This window comes from Thalassophryne amazonica, chromosome 16 (genome assembly GCF_902500255.1).
Source record: "Thalassophryne amazonica chromosome 16, fThaAma1.1, whole genome shotgun sequence".
NCBI lineage: Eukaryota > Metazoa > Chordata > Actinopteri > Batrachoidiformes > Batrachoididae > Thalassophryne > Thalassophryne amazonica.
The window spans coordinates 88,146,452-88,169,020 of NC_047118.1; the positions used below are offsets into that span (position 1 = coordinate 88,146,452).

At 43.2% G+C, this 22,569-nt stretch overlaps 1 protein-coding gene across 1 annotated transcript in view; it reads right to left on the reverse strand.

The window, feature by feature from the left end:
• Window positions 1-22,569, reverse strand: part of igf2bp1 (insulin-like growth factor 2 mRNA binding protein 1) — a 268,477-nt gene that overhangs the window by 24,018 nt on the left and 221,890 nt on the right. Inside the window, exons 12-13 of the mRNA XM_034190879.1 lie at window positions 4,860-4,934; window positions 4,574-4,705 (exon numbers count right to left, since the gene is read on the reverse strand). Of these exons, the coding sequence (XP_034046770.1) occupies window positions 4,574-4,705; window positions 4,860-4,934 (207 nt within the window). The remainder of the gene's footprint in view (window positions 1-4,573; window positions 4,706-4,859; window positions 4,935-22,569) is intronic.

Here is a 22,569-nt window from a genome sequence, read left to right on the forward strand (position 1 = left end):
CTCTGCCCTGATCACAACATTAAAAGCAGTCAATGAGTCAATGAGGACATAAAAAGTTAAAAGTTGAAATGACTCGATTAAAAATGATTTCATCATGAGGTTTATGTCACATTGAGAAATCCTAATTAACAGACACACTGCGGTCATTGTTAAATCATCTCCTGTTACATTTGTAATAAATATTTGTATTTATTTACAGTGTCTCTTTTCCTGGTTGAAATGCAGATGTGAATGAATGAATCTACCAGGCTTAAAAATGTACACTTTAATTTTCATGCTATTTTATTTGTATAAAAATAAATGTCCAAGGTCCCTTATAATGTTAATCAAGAAATCATCTAATGTGAAACAACAGGTAAGTTGTGTTTTTTAATTTACAGATGAAGAAAAAAATTCTAAATCTTTAAATACTGTAATAAATAAATTTAAATCTAATTACTGTAATTAATCACTGTAATTAATGTAATAAACATTTTTTGTTTTAGGTTTTGTTGTTACAGTAATCAGAAATTCATTTAGAGGTAAAAAAAAATGCAAGGATTTTCTTCAGTAAACTGCTGTGTATAAAATTAGCAGCTTGGTGACACATTTCTGCACTGTAGTCTTCTGTGTTTTAACCTGATGCCTCTTTTCTATTGGACAGCGTAAACCTGTCCATTCAGATGAAGACCATGAAGGCCGTATGTGTCCTCAAAATTTCAACGAATGCAGTGGGGACATGGTGAGAAAGAAAAAAATGTGCAGTTTTCAAATTTGTACTATACCCCACTAATTTCTAATACCCCATTTTGTGCACACGATCATATGCACACCAAGACCAATCAGACTACATTGGGTGCTTATCATGTTCTCACTGCACCGGTACATTCATTCATTGCTCCAAAACCTGGATGTACCTTTCAGCATTGATGGTGCCATCACAGATGTGTAAGTTGCCCATGCCATGGGCACTAACACACCCCCATACCATCACAGATGCTGGCTTTTGAACTTTGCACTGGTAACAATCTGGCCGTAAGATCCTTTACACAATGATGTTGGTTTTTAATGCAGTGCCGCCTGAAGGATCGAAGGTCACGGGCATTCAGTGTTGGTTTTTGGCCTTGCTGCTTACGTGTAGAAAGTTCTCCAGATTCTCTGAATCTTCTGATTATATTATGGCCTGTAGATGATGGAATCCCTAAATTCCTTGCAATTGAACATTGAGAAACATTGTTCTTAAACTGTTGGACTATTTTTCACACAGTTGTTCACAAAGTAGTGATCCTCATCCCATCTTTGATTGTGAACAGCTGATGCTTTTGGAGATGCTCCTTTTATACCCAATCATGACACTCACAATTAGTGTCCTCAGTTCCCAAACGCTTATTGAGGGTCCGCCACAGGAAAAACACCTCTGTTGAAAGCCTTAAGGACAAGTTGGAACATGTCCTGCTGTTAAACAATTTCTCATATACTCACTCCACTGAAAGCCATCAAAAGCCGCCTGGATTTTACAAATGGTTATCAACACGGAGGTGTTTTTCCTGTGCCGCTGCACCGCGCCGGCTGCGTCCCGACGCGCGGATCCGTCCGCACGTCTTTCATTAAAAAAATCTCCTTTAACAGTGGAATATCCGGATAAAATGCTGAAACCGACTTCTTCTGAAACTTCTCTGTTCTCTCACGACGTCCTGGATCAATAGAGCCTGAAATGTGGAGGTTTTCAGCTTGAAACAGGCTGATGACGGCGCCTGAGAGCGCTGCACGATGTCTCGCACTGTGGGAAGTCCTTAAAGCGACAGAATCACCTCAAAATCTCTCATCAGCCGTTAAAATTTTCACTGAAAACCAGCTTAATTTTTCGAACCGTGTCCACTTCGATGTGTCTCACAGGTTTAGAAAAAATTTTGATCAAACAAAGCGCCAGTCTCTCAGCAACTTCTCAGACAAAGGAATTCCGACGAGGGGCTGGACGACTCCTCCCACAAGGAGTGCTCACAGGCGAATGACGTCACCGACAGGCGTGGAAAAACTCACGCCTGCGCACGAGGGTTCAAGCATGTCTGACGTAAAAACATATGAATGAAATCCATATAGTTTTTGAAAAAAATAAAAAGGACCGTTGCTTTATTGACAGCCCTCGTGTATATATATATATATATATATATATATATATATATATATATATATATATATACACGAGGTCTATTAGATAATAAACCAACCCTTTTTTTTTTTTAACTATATGGATTTGAATGACATGCGATTACACCAATCATGCTTGAACCCTCGTGCGCATGCATGAGTTTTTTCAAGCGTGTCGGTGACGTCATTTCCCTGTGGGCAGGCCTTGAGTGAGATGTGGTCCCGCCCTCTCGGCTGAATTCCTTTGTTTCACACGCTGCTCCAGACGGCGCACGTTGCTTTATCAAAATTTTTTCTGGACCTGTGAGGAATATCCGAGTGGACACTATTCGAGAAATTTAGCTGGTTTTTGGTGAAAAGTTTAACGGCTGATGAGAGATTATGAGGTGTTTCTGTCGCTGTAAGGACTTCCCACGGGGCGGGACGTTACGCAGTGCTTCCAGGCGCTGTCATCGGCCTGTTTTGACCTGAAAACATCCTAATTTAAGGCTTAATTCACCCAGGACATCGTGAGAGAACAGAGAAGATTCAGAAGAGGCCGGCATGAGGACTTTATGCGGACATTCCACTGTTTAAGGACATTTTTTAATGAAAGATGTGCGCAGAAATTCGCCGAGTCGTTTCCGTGACGACTCGGTGAATCTGTGTGCGCTGCAACAGGAAAAGCACCTCCGTGTTGAAAACCATTTGTAAAATTCAGGTGGCTTTTGATGGCTTTCAACAAGTGAGTAACTGAGAAATTGTTTAACAGCTTGGGCATGTTCCAACTTGCCCGTTAAGGTTTCCAACGGAGGTGTTTTTCCTGTTGCGACCCCCCGCGGTCGGGTCCAGCCCGACATGCGACTCTGCCCGCACGTTCTTTCATTACAAAATGTCCGTTAACAATGGAATGTCCGAATAAACTCCTCATGCCGACTTCTTCTGAAAGTTCTCTGTTCTCTGACGACTTCCTGGGTCAACAGAGCCTGAAATGTGGAAGTTTTCAACTTGAAACGGCGAGACGCTGCCGCCTCGAAGCACAGATCGCCGTCAGGCGCCGTGGACCGTCCTTAAAGCGACACTACCAGACCAAAATCTCTCATCAGCCGTTAAAATTTTTACCGAAAACCAGCTGAATTTATCGAATGGTGTCCACTCAGTTGTGCCTTACAGTTTTGAAAAAATTTGATCAAACAAAGCAGCAGTCTCTGAGCCATTCCTAAACAATGAAAAAAATCGACGAGAGGGTGGGCCACTCCTCACTCAAAGACTGCCCACAGGCGAATGACGTAACCGACAGGCGTGAAAAAACTCTCGCATGCCCACGAGGGTTCAAGCATGTCTGATGTAATCACACGTGATCCAAATCCATATGGTTTTTGAAAAAAATAATAAGGTCGGATACTTTTCTAATAGACCTCGTATATATATATATATATATAAATAACTCCTCCACTTGCCTGAAGTGGAGGAGTATCTCGGGGTCTTGTTCACAAGTGAGGGCCGGATGGAGCGTGAGATCGACAGACGGATCGGTGCAGCATCTGCAATGATGCGGTCGCTGTATCGGACCACCGTGGTGAAGAGAGAGCTAAGTAGGGGGGCAAAGCTCTCGATTTACCGATCGGTCTACGTTCCGATCCTCACCTATGGTCATGAGATTTTAGCATGCAAGCTGCAATGCGTGCGCTCTGTGTGGCTGATATAAGCTCTGATATTTTCCCATATCAGACCGTCACCATGACAATCAGTCTAGATTGTGTATCACATTCGTTACAAACCAGAAAGCTAAAAACTAAGTCAGATGTGAACATATTTCATAAATATCTAAACAGCACCAAAAAACACATAGATTGAAAGTTTACCAGCCAGTGTAGGGCATCCCTACACTGGCTTCCAGTCGCTGCAAGATCTGTTATTAGTTTATAAGATTGTTCATGGCCTTGCACCCCCCTATCTGGCTGACCTGGTAAGCCCCTACGTACCAACCTGCGTTCTCAGGGTGCAGGACTTCTGTGTCTTCCCAGGGTGAATAAAAGGTCTGCCGGTCACAGAGCTTTCTCCTACTGTGCCCCAGCTCTGTGGAACGATCTCACGGCACACATAGGGCAGTCTGATACTGTGGAGACTTTTAAGTCACGTTTAAAGACTCATTTGTTTTCCTTGTTTTATCATTAGTGTTATGATGTGCTTTTATTGTTGTATTCTTTTATGCTTTTGCCTTTTTATTGTGTTTTAAAATTTTTAATTCAGTTTTTTCTGTTTTTATTATGCAATTCATCACGAACTGGCGCTATATAAATTAAAAAATTTGAATTTGAAGTGAATGATTTGGACTGTGAGCCCAAAACCATCAGCAGCATTCATGTTTGCCCAGGTCATAAACTGTTTGACCCACGACCTACTGACACACACAGGGACAGACAGGCCACTTCACACATACAGGATTACAATGTGTTCAGTTTACCGTCTTGCCTCCTTTGCCAATGACCCGTCCTGCGGCGGCAGCAGCCATCTTGATGTGCGTCTCCAGCTTCACCTCTTCCTTTGGTCCAAAGAAGTTTTCCTCCTTCAGTTTGCCATAGATTCTGCCCTGGGCCTGCACCAGCACATTCACACGTTCACACTTTATTCAAACTGGAAAACTCTTGTGTTTACATCACACTTCACCATCTCAGTAAACAATCTTCAGTTTTATAAACATCTGTCTGTGGTACATGTCTGAAGGTTCCTGATGTGTTTTCAGTAATTACCTTGAACTGGGCCTCGGGGGGTCCTGTAACAATCACCATCCTCATTTTAGAGTCTGGACTTTCAGCTGGGGCAATCTGGAGGAGAACAACAAGGACGGCTCGCATGAACAAGTGCACTGACCTTAAAGACCGATTCTGATTCAAGGGTTTCCATTACGCCATGGTGTCATCTTCATGTCTCATCTCACTCAAAATATCACCCAGAGGAGCTGGAAACCATCGTTTCATACAAGCAACGCAGACTGTGAGGTCACATAGTTTAGAAAAGGTGTTTGTGAGCACAATCTGTGAACAAACCATGTCCTTCTTACAGACAAACCAAAGCACCAGGTTACTCTGAAGCCACACCTCCTATCACCCGAGTCTGGCACAGTCTTGATGTTGAAAACCCTGAGGTCAACAAAGGCTTTAGAGATCTGTGATACTGAGCTCCAGGATGGAGCTCCAGATGGCTTTACCCCATCCTGTTCAAAATGAGATGTCACAAGCTTGTAGCATCCGCCACACTTGGCTTTGTCCAGGCAGATAACCTGTGTGCACTGACTCAAATCGGTCTGAAGTGATAAAATAATCTTTATTGGTCCCACATAGTACACAGGCCCATAGCCAGTTTGTTGACCATGAACCAACACCCGACAGAGATCATGAACTAATGCCCCATCAGAGACCTCCCAACAGACAGCGTCACCCACCAGCACCCCAACACCCCACCATGCCCCTCAGGGTCAAGGTCCTCACACCAGAACATTGACATACTTTTGAAATCCCTTACATTTCCATGAAAATGGAATCGTTGTATATGCTGTGACATTACTGGGATGTTTTCCGAAACAACCAAGGTTCTACCAAGGGTCTACTAAAGTTATGTTACGGGTGTGCTATGGTTCTTTTTGCAAGCATCACTTAGCAAGCATCACAGTATCAGTCTGGTGTGTTAAGTCACCAAAGCAGTGACTTAGTGCTGTCAACTCAGACAAACATGGTCATGTGAAGCATTATGCTTGGTTTACACGCTACCTCACTCACTACCATGTAAAAGTCACATGACCGAATTAAGCAATTGTCCCATTTATCAGGTCTGGTTGACAGGTTAGTCTGGACGCAAATGCAGACAACAAGCTCTGTAAGTAAATGCAGTTTACTGAAGCAGTAAACGGGGTCCGGTACACAGTGAGGCAATCCAACAAGTGTAACAATACCAAAAACATCAGGCAAAAAGCGTGGTCGAGGATACAGGCAGGTAGTCGTAACACATGTGAGGCATATAGGTCGAGAATACACAAAACAGAGCTGGAGAGAAGGCACTAGGCGCATCAATCTGGCAAGGGAGCAAGGCAAAATGAGGAGCTTATACTGTATACACCCAGGTGATGAGGTGCAGATATAGAGCAGGAAAGCTCCAGAATGAGGGAAACACCCACCACCAAGAGCCAGCAGAGACAGACAAGAGTGAAAGGGACTGTTGGGAAAGTGTAGGAACACGGACCCACAACAGGGGGCGCAAATGAACGGACAATGGAGTAAGTCAAAATAACAACGCTTTACTGTTGTGAATGTGCACAACGAATACAACCAATTACAGAAATGGACAAAAGTCAATACACAAAGGTGTCGTGTGGGCAGGCTCGAAGATAGGAGACGCCTCTCCAAGGTAAGACCGGAACCACACGGCTTCCTCCGCCACAGGACCCCGGGAATACTGGAGCCGCCAAGTCCCGAACTCCCAGGTGGCCACTGCCTCCGCGTGTCGGACCTGGTACTGCTGGCGAGGGAAAAAGAACAGTTAGATGGGGGCGCGTTTGCACCCAGAACTCCGAACGGCAGGAAAGGTACCTCCACCTCTCGTTGGAACAGTAAACCAATAACTAGCTCAGTCAAAACTGTGTACTCAGTAGGCTTTGATATGTTACCTCTCTGGTAGAAACAATATCTCGGCAATGAGGTGGAGATGCCGTCCTGCTGATATACCCCACTGATGATTGCCGTCAGCTGTCTCAGGTGATGGGTGACAGCTGTCACCGAGGCTGCTCCCGTGAGGCGGCGGCGCCCTCTGGTGCCTGGAGCCCGCACTCCAGGCAGGGCGCCCTCTGGTGATGGTGGGCCAGCAGTACCTCCTCTTCAGCAGCCCACACAACAGGGACAGACAGACCCAAACAGGAATAACCCCAAAAAGAGACTAAACCAAACAGAAAGTAACTGAACAAATAAATCAAAGCAATAAAATAAAAGCCGACAAAACTCAAATCCTGACACCATTAAATTGACCAGACTCGGTCTCTGTTTCAATGCATTTTAAAAGTGCATGCTTCAAGCTTTATGCAAGTTTTTCAATTATGTTAATAGGCCTACTATAAGCTGAATTATGATTAATAATTTCTGCAATGTTTTTTTGTGAATTTTATGGTCATATTTGGTGCGCGTATTTGCTAAAAGCCGCCGTAAACAATCTCACATTTCCTCATTCAACTGCGCTGAGCGCTCTGTCTCACCCAGGAGAGCACAGAAAAAAACCCACACCTTCCACTCTATCACTGGTGGAACCCTACGACATAAGCCAATCAGGATCATCAACCCACGTGGCGTCTCTGAGGACTTTCTGGACAAAACACCACCAAAAGCAGACAAAGTAACACTGCCTCCTGCTGGACAGAAGCAGGAATGATGAAATGAGATTATTCCAATGCAAAAAAAATACATGTCTAACAAGTCAGAGAATCAGGATGCTCAAAATAAATTATATGTTTTTGTTTGTTGTTGTTTTTATTTATTTATTTGTTTATTCTAATCAATTTAGCTTTGCAAAGGGACTATATGACCCATTCAGAAACACTCCCATTATAACTTTTACACTTAAGTTTATATTGTGATATATTCAATTTATATCATGATATGAATTTTAAGTCATATTGCCCAGCCCTACTTCAGACCCTTGGAAGAAACAGGACGGTTTTTCAGCAGCTGCATCTGTGACTGATCGGCCCTATTTAGAATCTGCTCTGCTCATCCTGCTCAGGGAGGGGGCAAAAAATGCCTTAAATGATGCCTTAAATGATGTCTGCTTCTGTCTGGATTACTGCATCCAGCGGGTCACCAACTCTGTGATATAAAGCAAAAACATTTGTGATGAAATTTGGCAGCTGAAACATACAAACCTTAATGGACAACAAAATCCACAGCATTGGTTTTTCCATAAAGAACTCTCTCCTTCCACAACTGAGTGAACTCGCAGTGGGTGACTGATGACACTCAGACTTCAACTTGCGAGTGAATGCCATGCCATCGTCATCAGTGATCAACAAGGCAAGGCAAGAAATGACAGCAGAGGTGTTGCCACCAAAGCAATCTAACCCCCCTCCCCAAGGACAAGCACCTCGTCAAAGCAAGGCTGTCCTGAACCTGCTGAAGACCAACAATGACATCAATGCTTGATGGAAAGAACACTTTGAAGACGTCTTGAACACCAACCTACAACCCCAATTCCAATGAAGTTAGTACATTGTGTAAAATGTAAATAAAAACTGAATACAATGATTTGCAAATCCTCTTCAACCTATATTCAATTAAATACACCACAAAGACAAGATATTTAATGTTCAAACTGATAAACTTGATTGTTTTTGTGCAAATATTTGCTCATTTTGAAATGGATGCCTGCAACACGTTTCAAAAAAGTTGGGACAGTGGCAACAAAAGACTGGGAAAGTTGATGAATGCTCAAAGAACACCTGTTTGGAAACAGGTGAGTGTCATGAATGGATATAAATGAGCATCCCCAAAAGTCTCAGCTGTTCATAAGCAAAGATGGGGTGAGGATCACCATTTTGTGAACAACTGCGTGAAAAAAAGTCCCAACAGTTTAAGAACAATTGTCAATGTTTAATTGCAAGGAATTTAAGGATTCCATCACCTACAGTCCATAATATAATCAGAAGATTCAGAGAATCTGGAGAACTTTCTACACGTAAGCAACAAAGCCAAAAACCAACATTGAATGCCCGTGACCTTTGATCCCTCAGGCGGCACTGCATTAAAAACAACATTAGTGTGTAAAGGATCTTACCGTGTGGGCTCAAGAACACTTCAGAAAACCATTGTCAGTTAATACAGTTCGTCACTACATCTACAAGTGCAAGTTAAAACTCTACCATGCAAAGTGAAAGCCAAACATCAACAACATCCAGAAATGTCGCCGTCTTCTCTGGACCCGAGCCCATTTTCAATTTCCAGAGAAATTGAAATGGACAGACACAAAGTGGAAAAGTGTGCTGTGGTCTGATGAGTCCACATTTCAAATTGTTTTTGGAAATCATGGACGTCGTGTCCTCTGGACAAAAGAGGAAAAAGACCATCCAGATTGTTACCAGTGCAAAGTTCAAAATCCAGCATCTGTGATGGTATGGGGGTGTGTTAGTGCCCATGGCATGGACAACTTACACATCTGTGATGGCACCATCAATGCTGAAAGGTACATCCAGGTTTTGGAGCAACACATGCTGCCATCCAAGCAACGTCTTTTTCAGGGACGTCCCTGCTTATTTCAGCAAGACAATGCCAAGACACATTCTGCACATGTTACAACAGCATGGCTTCATAGTAAAAGAGTGCAGGTACTAGACTGGCCTGCCTGCAGTCCAGACCTGTCACCCATTGAAAATGTGTGGCGCATTATGAAGTGCAAAATACGACAACGGAGACCCCGAACTGTTGAACATACATCAAGTAAGAATGGGAAAGAATTCAACCTACAAAGCTTCAACAAATTAGTGTCCTCAGTTCCCAAACGCTTATTGAGTGTTGTTAGAAGGAAAGGTGATGTAACACAGTGGTAAACATACCACTGTCCCAGCTTTTTTGAAACATGTTGCAGGCATCCATTTCAAAATGAGCAAATATTTGCACAAAAACGATAAAGTTTATCAGTCTGAACATTAAATATCTTGTCTTTGTGGTGTATTCAATTGAATATAGGTTGAAGAGGATTTAAAAATCATTGTATTCTGTTTTTATTTACATTTTACACAACATCCCAACTTCATTGGAACTGGGGTTGTAATTACGGAAGAGGAGGAACCACTCAAACATTAACCTTCACCCAACTCCTGACTAAACTCTCGTCACCCTTATGGGCATGAAAAACATCAGTCTGAGACCACTAGCAGAGATCATCCTTCCTGACGTCCAGAATGGTTTCTGACCATCAACAGACAGCAGACATGATCTTCACTGTCTGCCAATTTCAAGAAAAGTGTTGCGTGCACACCAGCCATTGTACCTTGTCATCCATTCCTGCATTTCAGGCCTGCAACTCATTAAAATAAGTTGGGACAGCGGCAATTAAAGGCTAGTAATGAGGTATAATAAAAGCTGGTGGTAATTTTATCATTTCTTCACTAAAACAAGGGTTTGACATTGAGGACACCAAGCGATAAAATATTTCAGGTGTTATTTTTGTCTCATTCTTCCTTGAACATGAGGGATGAGTATCAAGAACCGGTTCCTTTCAAGTATCATTAAGAAATGATTCGATCCACCGACATCAATAACCTTTTTGCTTAACGATTCCCTTATCGGTCCTTCAGAGTGGCCGTTGTTTTTGGGGGTGTTTGTCAGGAAAATGATCATTTCTCTACATTGATTACAGACCCTGCAGCGGGTCTGTAATCAACTTTTCTGCAGCGCCGCTTTGCTTTGAACCTTGAACCAATCGAAGCAGTGATTCACAGAACGAAGCAGTGCTTTGATCTGGTGCTTCGCTGGTTCCTTGTTTTATTTCGCTTTATCTTTATTTTTCCCCGCTAAAACCCTAAAGAGCATATGTCTGTGAGTAATATTTGAACCGACCTGTTATGGTCTTCTGAAACAGTTGATAGATGTATTTTATAACTTAAAAATGGGACAGATGCTAACGCGTTAGAATGTCTATGGCGTTTTCAATGTTAAAGTTAGCATTAAGCTGTTCACATCTCAGCAGGTTGTGTGTGCATTTGTTTTCTGTATAATAATTAATGGCTCAGCGTTCGTTGTTGTAAAAGAGTCAAATTGTATTTTTTTTTATTTACTTTTATTCATATATTAATAATAATAGCACCAACAACAATAATAGTACATAATAAAGTACATGCATGTAATAATAACTCATAATAACTAATAATGCTACAATTTTAGAGAAAGAGACAAAAAGAACCTGATGAAACAAAACTGTTGTGAAAGTGTAGGAACACGGACCCACAACAGGGGGCGCAAATGAACGGACAATGGAGGAAGTCAAATAACAACGCTTTACTGTTGTGAATAAGCACAACAAACACGGCAGATCACAATAGTAAGCAATGAAGTCAATTCACAAAAATGTGTCACGTGGGCAGGCTCGAAGATAAGAGACGTCCGTCCAAAGCAGAACCGGAACCACACGATTTCCTCCGCCACCGAACCCCGGGAATACTGGAGCCGCCAAGTCCCGAACTCCCAGGTGGCCACTGCCTCCGCTTGTCGGATCTGGTACTGCTGGCGAGGAACAAAAAACAGTTAGATGTGGATGCGTTTGCACCCAGCAACACGTATGGTGGGAAAACCACCTCCACCTCTCATCAGAAACTGGTAAGTGCAGGAGTGTGAGTACTTATCAAAGAGGTAGGGAAAAAGTCCAACACAGTCTCCAGCTGTAAATACTCACTGTCTGCTATTAAACACACAAAGCAACAAAGTATTATTGTCGGGAAGACAACACAATCGGCTGAGCACTTTACCTCCTAGGTAGAGCAATATCTCGGCAATGAGGTGGAGATGTCGTCTTGCTGATATACTACTGAAGATCAGATGACTGGTGACAGCTGTCGTAGGTGATAAGTGACAGCTGTCACCCCGGCTGCTCCTGTGAGGCGGCAGCACCCTCTTGTGCCTGGAGCCCGCACTCCAGGCAGGGTGTCCTCTGGTGGTGGTGGGCCAGCAGTACCTCCTCTTCAGCGGCCCACACAACAGGACCCCCCCCTCAACGGGCGCCTCCTGGCGCCCGACCAGGCTTGTCCGGGTGGCGGCTGTAGAAGTCGGCCAGGAGGGCCGGGTCCAGGATGAAGCTCTTCTTCACCCAGGAGCGTTCTTCGGGTCCGTACCCCTCCCAGTCCACCAAATACTGGAAGCCCCGGCCCATCCTACGGACATCCAAGAGCCGGCGCACATCGATGATTCGGGCAGGAGGTGGTGCCGGACCCAGAGCACAGAGGGGTGAGGTGTGATGCGGCTTTATCCGGGACACATGGAACACAGGATGGATCCGCAGTGAGGCCGGAAGCTGAAGCCTCACTGCGGCTGGACTGATGACCTTGAGGATCTTGAAGGGGCCGATGTAACGATCCTGCAGTTTAGGGGAGTCCACTTTGAGGGGTATGTCCTTTGTCGACAACCACACCTCCTGCCCTGGCCGATACGCAGGGGCCGGGGTCCGCCGACGGTCTGCATGGGCTTTTGCCCTCGTCCGGGCCTTTAGCAAAGCAGAACGGGCAGCGCGCCACACCCGACGGCACTTCCGCAGGTGGGCCTGGACCGAGGGCACACCGACCTCTCCCTCAACCACCGGAAACAACGGGGGCTGGTACCCCAGACTCACCTCAAAAGGGGAGAGGCCGGTGGCAGAAGACACCTGGCTGTTATGGGCATACTCGATCAAGGCCAAATGGGTACTCCAGGCCGCCGGGTGTTACTGGTGGTGTCTTATGTGTGATTAGAGGGAGTAGGGAGCCATCTAGTGCCCGCACCTGCACTGGTGAAGTAAGCGCCACCAGAGGGAGCCCTGCCTCCCTGGCCCATCTGCTGTCTAGCAGATTCCCTTCAGAGCCCGTGTCCACCAGTGCTGGGGCCTGAAGGGTTAAATCCTCGTAAAGGATTGTAACTGGGAGTCGTGTGGCAATATGGGTATGTCCCACGTGAATGTCTTGGCCCACCCCTAGCCCAGTTTCTAGGGGCGGGCGTTGGTGTTTAACCGCTCGGGGCAGTCTCTCAATTGGTGCTCTATCGAGCCACAAACAAAGCACGCTCCGCGGACCAGCCTCCTCGGTCTATCTGGTGGTCTAAATGTGGCCCTGCTCGTGTCCATAGCTTCATCAGCAGGGGAAGCTGTAACCATACGGAGCGTAGAGGCCGTAGAGTGTGGGGAGGGCGGAACTCGGTCGGAACCGGAAGGGAGAGGGACGGCGCGTGCCCGGCCACGCCCTTCGTCTCGTTCAACAAAACAAAAACAACAGAAAAGATAAAACCAACTAACAATGAAAATAAATACATACATACAGAAATAAATGTTTCCTGTGAACACCTAGTGACTCTTACACCTCCACTTCATCCCTGTTTTATTTAAGTTTAATGACAGTTTGTTTTGGTCAGTTTCAATGTGTTTCAATGTTAATTTCTTCAGTGATTTCCTCCAGAACTATCTGCCAAACTAGAAAACTGCTGCATCCTAGTAAGAGCAGAATACTACTGGAATGAATTTGAAGAAGGAAAGTTGTTTTTTTTTTTTTCCTCACTAAATGGATGCTGCACTCACTGCAGTTTATTGTCTGGAATAGTCCCAGATTGCATTTCAGAGCTTCTAGAATTCAAACATTTTCGTGCGGGTGGTGTTGGGGGGTAATTTTGGGTTTAACCTTTTTTTATTTTTCACCACTTTCATCCCTGAATATGTCAATTGTGAGTCACTTTTGTGCAGATTAAAGTCACTAACTGGGACTCCTGTCTTGTTGGGAGAAAGAAACGAGAATCGTCCTCCGTTCTGTTCACACAGCTCCAAACGCTGCGCGGCTCTCTGACGAGTCGAGTTAGAACGATAGAGTCTAGTCAGAATTAATAACTTCAAAGCAAAATGCTGTTCAAATCAAATGACACCTCTTTCAAAATGTTGTAATACAAACAACGCTATTATTGATTTTTATTTATGTCCAGAGATCAAGGATCCAGTGACCAATTGAAAATGTTGTTGACATAGAAAACCTGTAAAGCCTACTTTTAGTTCACAGAAAAGTCACAAAAGGTATCAATAAGGGAATTGATAAGGAATTGGATCAATAAGAGGAATTGATAATGGCATCGATATCGATAAAATCTTATCAATACCCATCCCTATTGAACACACATCTTAAGCTGTGCAACAGTACAGGGTCATCATTCTCTATGAAGGGACAGGTCAGGACTGCAGGCAGGCCTGTCCAGGATCCATACCTTCTTCTTCTGCAGCCATGCCTTTGCAGTGTGTGCAGAATGTGGTTTTTTATTGTCTTGTTGAAAGCTGCATGGATGTCTCTGGAAAAGATGTTGTCGTGAATACAGCACATGTTGCTCTAAAATCTCAGTTTAGATTTCGGCATTCACTGTGAAGTCAAACTGGAGGTTCTGTGAAAAGCTGCAGTTTTTGAAGGAATGGAGCAAAACAAACAAAAAAATCAGCTGGGTGGAACCATTTTGCCGCTGCAGGGATGCTACCTGGGGCATAAAGAGAGACGCACACGGCACCTGCAGGAGAACCGCTCTTTGGCGTGAAGACACTCAAACAAACTCGTGGAGATCTGCAGCCGATTGTGCACGACTAGTTTTTTCACCTTCTTGCCTTCTTGGCTCATTCATCCACTTACCAGCATGCTGCCTTGTTGCTTGCTACCTGCTAAACTGCAAAATAAAAGAAGGAAAAAGGCAACTGCTTGGTCACTGAGTGGAGTCCAGCTCAAGTCCAAGTAGATGAATCGTCCTTCTTCAAGTCGGGAAAACTGCACAAGTTAAATCCATCCTCAATTCACCAGTGAAAATAAATGGTCACTGGAAGAGGGGAAAACACTTGACATTAATTCTGCATCACAGAGTGTAAATGAGCTTTGATACGGGCACCGACAACCCCAGATCATGACACACCCTGGCTTTTGGACTTGTTGCTGATAACAGTCTGGATGGTCCAAGAGAACTTCTGAGCTGAACTTTTCAAAATAATAGCGAATTTACAGAAAAGTGACTTTCCTTTTCTGTACTCTACAACACTGCTCTTAAAGATTTAACTTTTTCTAAATTCACAAAGACTTTTAATCTGGCTCCAACAAACTTTTTAAAAGCTATCAGAACCTATTTTCAACAAACACCTTCCACCTCTGGGGTCCAGCAAGCTGACAACAGACCTGACCGCAAGCATCAGCCATCCTTTCGGTAAAACCAGCCAACACTGAAGCCTTGGGATCGCTGGGGAGACCTTTAACCCGTGACCCAAGTGAGCTCACGCTGCAAACAGCCTAACCCGTCAACGATGGACGGACAGTTCATCCGAACCAATTCTTCAATGGATCAGCTAAGTGGCCCAGTTAAAGACAGTAAGTAACATACAAATAAATTATTTAAAAAAATCATACATTATGATTTCCAGACATGGGCACAATTTGGTGGGGAATAAGGGGACATGCCCCCCACCCCCACCTTTTCAACCGGGGGGGACAGAATATGGTATGTCCCCCCCCACCTTCTGACATATATGTGTGTACTTGAAACATGCTATGTCAGTCTTATGTGCAAAACCATGTCAGTCTTATGTGTCAGAATAGTATCTTTGTTTCTGCAAGTTTGTATTTTTAGCAGCATTGACAGCATTGACTTGTTTCCAACACCTGTTTCTTGTTGTTGTCTTCCGGGGGCCAGAGCAGGCGACATTGAAGGAAATTTGAAACTGCTGGCTAAGGCTAAGCGTAAATTTGGTAAGATTGTAATTCACGTCGGCAGTAATGACACCTGGTTACGCCAATCGGAGGTCACTAAAATTAACATTAAATCGGTGTGTAACTTTGCAAAAACAATGTCGGACTCTGTAGTTTTCTCTGGGCCCCTCCCCAATCGGACCGGGAGTGACATGTTTAGCCGCATGTTCTCCTTGAATTGCTGGCTGTCTGAGTGGTGTCCAAAAAATGAGGTGGGCTTCATAGATAATTGGCAAAGCTTCTGGGGAAAACCTGGTCTTGTTAGGAGAGACGGCATCCATCCCACTTTGGATGGAGCAGCTCTCATTTCTAGAAATCTGGCCAATTTTCTCCAGGGTTGGGACCAGGAAGCAGAGTTGTAGTCTTACACACCTCTCTGCAGCTTCTCTCCCCCTGCCATCCCCTCATTACCCCATCCCCGTAGAGACGGTGCCTGCTCCCAGACTACCAATAACCAGCAAAAATCTATTTAAGCATAAAAATTCAAAAAGAAAAAATAATATAGCACCTTCAACTGCACCACAGACTAAAACAGTTAAATGTGGTCTATTAAACATTAGGTCTCTCTCTTCTAAGTCCCTGTTGGTAAATTATATAATAATTGATCAACATATTGATTTATTCTGCCTTACAGAAACCTGGTTACAGCAGGATGAATATGTTAGTTTAAATGAGTCAACACCCCCGAGTCACACTAACTGTCAGAATGCTCGTAGCACGGGCCGAGGTGGAGGATTAGCAGCAATCTTCCATTCCAGCGTATTAATTAATCAAAAACCCAGACAGAGCTTTAATTCATTTGAAAGCTTGTCTCTTAGTCTTGTCCATCCAAATTGGAAGTCCCAAAAACCAGTTTTATTTGTTATTATCTATCGTCCACCTGGTCGTTACTGTGAGTTTCTCTGTGAATTTTCAGACCTTTTGTCTGACTTAGTGCTTAGCTCAGATAAGATAATTATAGTGGGCGATTTTAACATCCACACAGATGCTGAGAATGACAGCCTCAACACTGCATTTAATCTATTATTAGACTCTATTGGCTTTGCTCAAAAAGTAAATGAGTCCACCCACCACTTTAATCATATCTTAGATCTTGTTCTGACTTATGGTATGGAAATAGAAGACTTAACAGTATTCCCTGAAAACTCCCTTCTGTCTGATCATTTCTTAATAACATTTACATTTACTCTGATGGACTACCCAGCAGTGGGGAATAAGTTTCATTACACTAGAAGTCTTTCAGAAAGCGCTGTAACTAGCTTTAAGGATATGATTCCTTCTTTATGTTCTCTAATGCCATATACCAACACAGTGCAGAGTAGCTACCTAAACTCTGTAAGTGAGACAGAGTATCTCGTCAATAGTTTTACATCCTCATTGAAGACAACTTTGGATGCTGTAGCTCCTCTGAAAAAGAGAGCTTTAAATCAGAAGTGTCTGACTCCGTGGTATAACTCACAAACTCGTAGCTTAAAGCAGATAACCCGTAAGTTGGAGAGGAAATGGCGTCTCACTAATTTAGAAGATCTTCACTTAGCCTGGAAAAAGAGTCTGTTGCTCTATAAAAAAGCCCTCCGTAAAGCTAGGACATCTTTCTACTCATCACTAATTGAAGAAAATAAGAACAACCCCAGGTTTCTTTTCAGCACTGTAGCCAGGCTGACAAAGAGTCAGAGCTCTATTGAGCTGAGTATTCCATTAACTTTAACTAGTAATGACTTCATGACTTTCTTTGCTAACAAAATTTTAACTATTAGAGAAAAAATTACTCATAACCATCCCAAAGACGTATCGTTATCTTTGGCTGCTTTCAGTGATGCCGGTATTTGGTTAGACTCTTTCTCTCCGATTGTTCTGTCTGAGTTATTTTCATTAGTTACTTCATCCAAACCATCAACATGTTTATTAGACCCCATTCCTACCAGGCTGCTCAAGGAAGCCCTACCATTATTTAATGCTTCGATCTTAAATATGATCAATCTATCTTTGTTAGTTGGTTATGTACCACAGGCTTTTAAGGTGGCAGTAATTAAACCATTACTTAAAAAGCCATCACTTGACCCAGCTATCTTAGCTAATTATAGGCCAATCTCCAACCTTCCTTTTCTCTCAAAAATTCTTGAAAGGGTAGTTGTAAAACAGCTAACTGATCATCTGCAGAGGAATGGTCTATTTGAAGAGTTTCAGTCAGGTTTTAGAATTCATCATAGTACAGAAACAGCATTAGTGAAGGTTACAAATGATCTTCTTATGGCCTCGGACAGTGGACTCATCTCTGTGCTTGTTCTGTTAGACCTCAGTGCTGCTTTTGATACTGTTGACCATAAAATTTTATTACAGAGATTAGAGCATGCCATAGGTATTAAAGGCACTGCGCTGCGGTGGTTTTAATCATATTTGTCTAATAGATTACAATTTGTTCATGTAAATGGGGAATCTTCTTCACAGACTAAAGTTAATTATGGAGTTCCACAAGGTTCTGTGCTAGGACCAATTTTATTCACTTTATACATGCTTCCCTTAGGCAGTACTATTAGACGGTATTGCTTAAATTTTCATTGTTACGCAGATGATACCCAGCTTTATCTATCCATGAAGCCAGAGGACACACACCAATTAGCTAAACTGCAGGATTGTCTTACAGACATAAAGACATGGATGACCTCTAATTTCCTGCTTTTAAACTCAGATAAAACTGAAGTTATTGTACTTGGCCCCACAAATCTTAGAAACATGGTGTCTAACCAGATCCTTACTCTGGATGGCATTACCCTGACCTCTAGTAATACTGTGAGAAATCTTGGAGTCATTTTTGATCAGGATATGTCATTCAAAGCGCATATTAAACAAATATGTAGGACTGCTTTTTTGCATTTACGCAATATCTCTAAAATCAGAAAGGTCTTGTCTCAGAGTGATGCTGAAAAACTAATTCATGCATTTATTTCCTCTAGGCTGGACTATTGTAATTCATTATTATCAGGTTATCCTAAAAGTTCTGACGCAACTCCACAATACATGGAGAAATGTGGCAGGGGTGGGATTTGAACCCGGAACCTTCTGAACTGAAACCAAGCGCATTAACCACTTGGCCACCACCCCCTAAACTTATGCAAAAACAAATCTTGAGAAAAAAAAATACAGTATGTGATAGTTAATAATTATTAAGAGCCTGTTCTTTCATATGTATGAATACATTTTACCACATTGCAGTTGTTTTTTTAATGAAAACTCAACCTATCATTCTTTTTGAGTTCTACACGTGGTGATACCTTATTTACACCAGGATGTTAATAAAATCAATGCTGGCTATTCTCAGAATAAAGTACTTATATCCACAGTTTCAAATTACGCAAATGGTGTCCACTTTATGGTCTTCTCAAAACATTAAAATTACTGTTCTGGATGCTCAGAATGCATCTGAGCTTATCTCAAAATCATTGGCTACTGGGGCCTAAAGCATATGGGCTTTGGCCCTGCGGGCCTCGCACTTTGTCCCCCCAATTTCTAGTTCTAAATTGCACGCTTGGTTCCAGAAAAAGGGTTTTGTTGTCAATGGATGCAAAGTGGCTTCTATTTAAACATATTCATATATTTGTTTAATAATTTTCTTAATAATTGGCTTCAAATTTCATCACTAAATTCTAATCAGATTTAAAGTCTTTAAGCTTTATCTCTACTTTCTTTAAATGTCTCATGAGTAAGAAAATTGTGTCCATAAATGAATTTGTTTAATGAATGTCCACTCAAAATGCCAATAAACTGTTCATTCCTTGTATAATTGTAAATAAAATGTAAATATTTCTGCTGTGGTTCATTTTGTGTTCAGAAGGAAACCCTTGGTCAATCATGTCATAGAATTCAGACTTTCAGACCCAAGACTGATTGATTAATTTGAGACTGATTAATTAAATTGAGACTGATTAATTAAATTGAGACTGACTGATTAATTTGAGACTGATTAATTAAATTGAGACTGAAAGTTTGAAAGTTCTCCCACTTAGAAATCATGGAGGGGTCTGAAATTTTCATCTTAGGTGCATGTCCACTGTGAGAGACATAATCTAAAAAAAAAAAAACGGAAATCACAATGTTTGATTTTTTAATAATTTATTTGTATGTTACTGCTGCAAATAACAATTTCAACACCTGTGAAAATCAATGTTAATATTTGGTACAGTAGCCTTTGTTTGTAATTACAGAGGTCAAACGTTTCCTGTAGTTTTTCACCAGGTTTGCACACACTGCAGCAGGGATTTTGGTCCACTCCTCCATACAGATCTTCTCTAGATCAGCCAGGTTACTGGGCTGTTGCTGAGAAACACGGAGTTTGAGCTCCCTCCAAAGATTTTCTATTGGGTTTAGGTCTGGAGACTGGCCAGGCCACTCCAGAACTTTGATGTGCTTCTTCTGGAGCCACTCCTTGGTTATCCTGGCTGTGTGCTTCGGGTCATTGTCATGTTAGAAGACCCATCCACGACCCATCTTCAGTGCTCTAACTGAGGGAAGGAGGTTGTTCCCCAAAATCTCACAGTACATGGCCCCTGTCATCCTCTCCTTAATACAGTGCAGTCGTCCTGTCCCATGTGCAGAAAAACACCCCTAAAGCATGATGCTTTTACCCCCATGTTTCACAGTAGGGACGGTGTTTTTGGGATGGTACTCAGCATTCTTCTTCCTCCAAACACAGCAAGCGGAATTAAGACCAAAAAGTTCTATTTTGGTCTCATCTGACCACATAACTTTCTCCCATGACTCCTCTGGATCATCCAAATGGTCATAGGCAAACTTAAGACAGGCTTGGATGTGTGTTGATTTAAGCAGGGGAACCTTCCGTGCCATGCATGATTTTAACCCATGACGTCTTAGTGTATTACCCACAGCAACCTTGGAAACAGTGGTGCCAGCTCTCTTCAGGTCATTGACCAGCTCCTCCCGTGCAGTTCTGGGCTGATTCCTCACCTTTCTTAGGATCATTGATAAGCCACGAGGTGGGATCTTGCATGGAGCCCCAGTCTCAGGGAGATCGACAGTCATGTTTAGCTTCTTCCATTTTCTAATAATTACTCCAACAGTTTTTTCACCAAGCTGCTTGGCAATTGCCCCGTAGCCCTTTCCAGCCTTGTGGAGGTCTACAATTTTGTCTCTGGTGTCTTTGGACAGCTCTTAGCCATGTTAGTAGTTGGAGTCTTACTGATTGTGTGGGGTGGACAGGTGTCTTTATGTAGCTAACGACCTCAAATAGGTGCTTCTAATTTGGAATAATAAGTGGAGTGGAGGTGGACTTTTTAGAGGCGGACTAACAGATCTTTGAGGGCTAGAATTTTTGCTGATTGGCAGGTGTTTAAATACTTATTTGCAGCAGTAACATACAAATAAATTATTTAAAAAAATCATACATTGTGATTTCCAGAGTTTTTTTTTTTTTTTGGATGATGTCTCTCACAGTGGACATGCACCTAAGGGCTCTGTCCCACTGGGGAGAGGATTAATTGTGCATGAACTGAGTACACAAATTACGGGTGTTCACTGTCGTCCGCAACAAAAATGGCCAAAAATGACAAATGTCCCAGTATGAATTACAGATATATTAATAATATATAGCGAATATATGATGAACAATCACGGTTGTATAACGCATGTAGTGAGGAAACTGATCTGACACATTGAGATTATCACGGCAGTATTATGGGTGTATTATGATGCATTGCGCACATGTTGCGCGTGCACGCCATCTGCATTGTGGTCATAAATGAAGCACACTCAGGCTGTCGGCATCACTATTCACACCAACAATACAGCCTCTGGAGCAAATGCTGGACTTGGACAAGTTGACTGGATTAAAGAAGCAGTGAACAGGACGAGTGGTGACATCAGCGGACTGCATCAGAGCGCAGCTCGACTGAACGATTATAACAAGAAGGTAAATCTGTTATAAACATAGGAATAAATACTGTAACAGCTGCAGACAAGAAGGAAAAAACACGCAACTGTTTTATCAAGCCTTGACAATGTAAACAAGTCAAATAATTACCTTTTTAGACGGCTCAAAATGCTTTCTGCAGCTGGAGCCGCACGCACGCACGAACAGCCCAGATGCAGCTTCCTGTTGTGAAAGTGTAGGAACACGGACCCACAACAGGGGGCGCAAATGAACGGACAATGGAGGAGTCAAATAACACTGTTTTTACTGTTGTGAAACAGGCACAACAAATACAACCGATTACAATATTGAGACTGAGTTCAATTACTACGGTGTCGTGTGGGCAGGCTCGACGATAGGAGATGTCTGTCCAAGTCGAACCGGAACCAACCCGATTTCCTCTGCCACCGAACCCCGGGAATACTGGAGCCGCCAAGTCCCGAATTCCCAGGTGGCCACTGCCTCCGCTCGTCGGATCCGGTACTGCTGGCAAGAAACAGAAACAGTCAGGTGTGGGTGCGGCTGCACCCAGCAACACGGAGGGTGGAGAGTCCACCTCCACCTCTCGTTAACAACAATCAAGGAGTGTAGGAAGGTGAGTACTTATCCAAATGCTGTCCGGTAGTCAGCTGTCCTACAAATAATCAACAAGAATACAATTATAGTCACACGTATGTGTAGGCGGAGATTGTTACATCTTTGGTAAGGCGATATCTCGGCAAATGAGGTGGAGATGCCATCCTGCTGATATACCTCCTTGTTGATTGGGATCAGCTGTCTCCAGTGATGGGTGACAGCTGTCATCCTGGCTGCTCCTGTAAGGCGGCAGCGCCTCCGGTGCCTGGAGCCCGCACTCCAGGCAGGGCGCCCTCTGGTGGTGGTGGGCCAGCAGTACCTCCTCTTCAGCGGCCCACACAACACTTCCTCTGTGATTCAGGAGGTGATTAGACCCATTTTCAACAGCCAATTTGCAGAATAAAATGATTAATCCACCATGAAATAATTATTTTATATACGCAGCGTCCAGCACAGAGTGCGTGGCAGCCGGTAGAACAAAGAACGGCATCTAGCT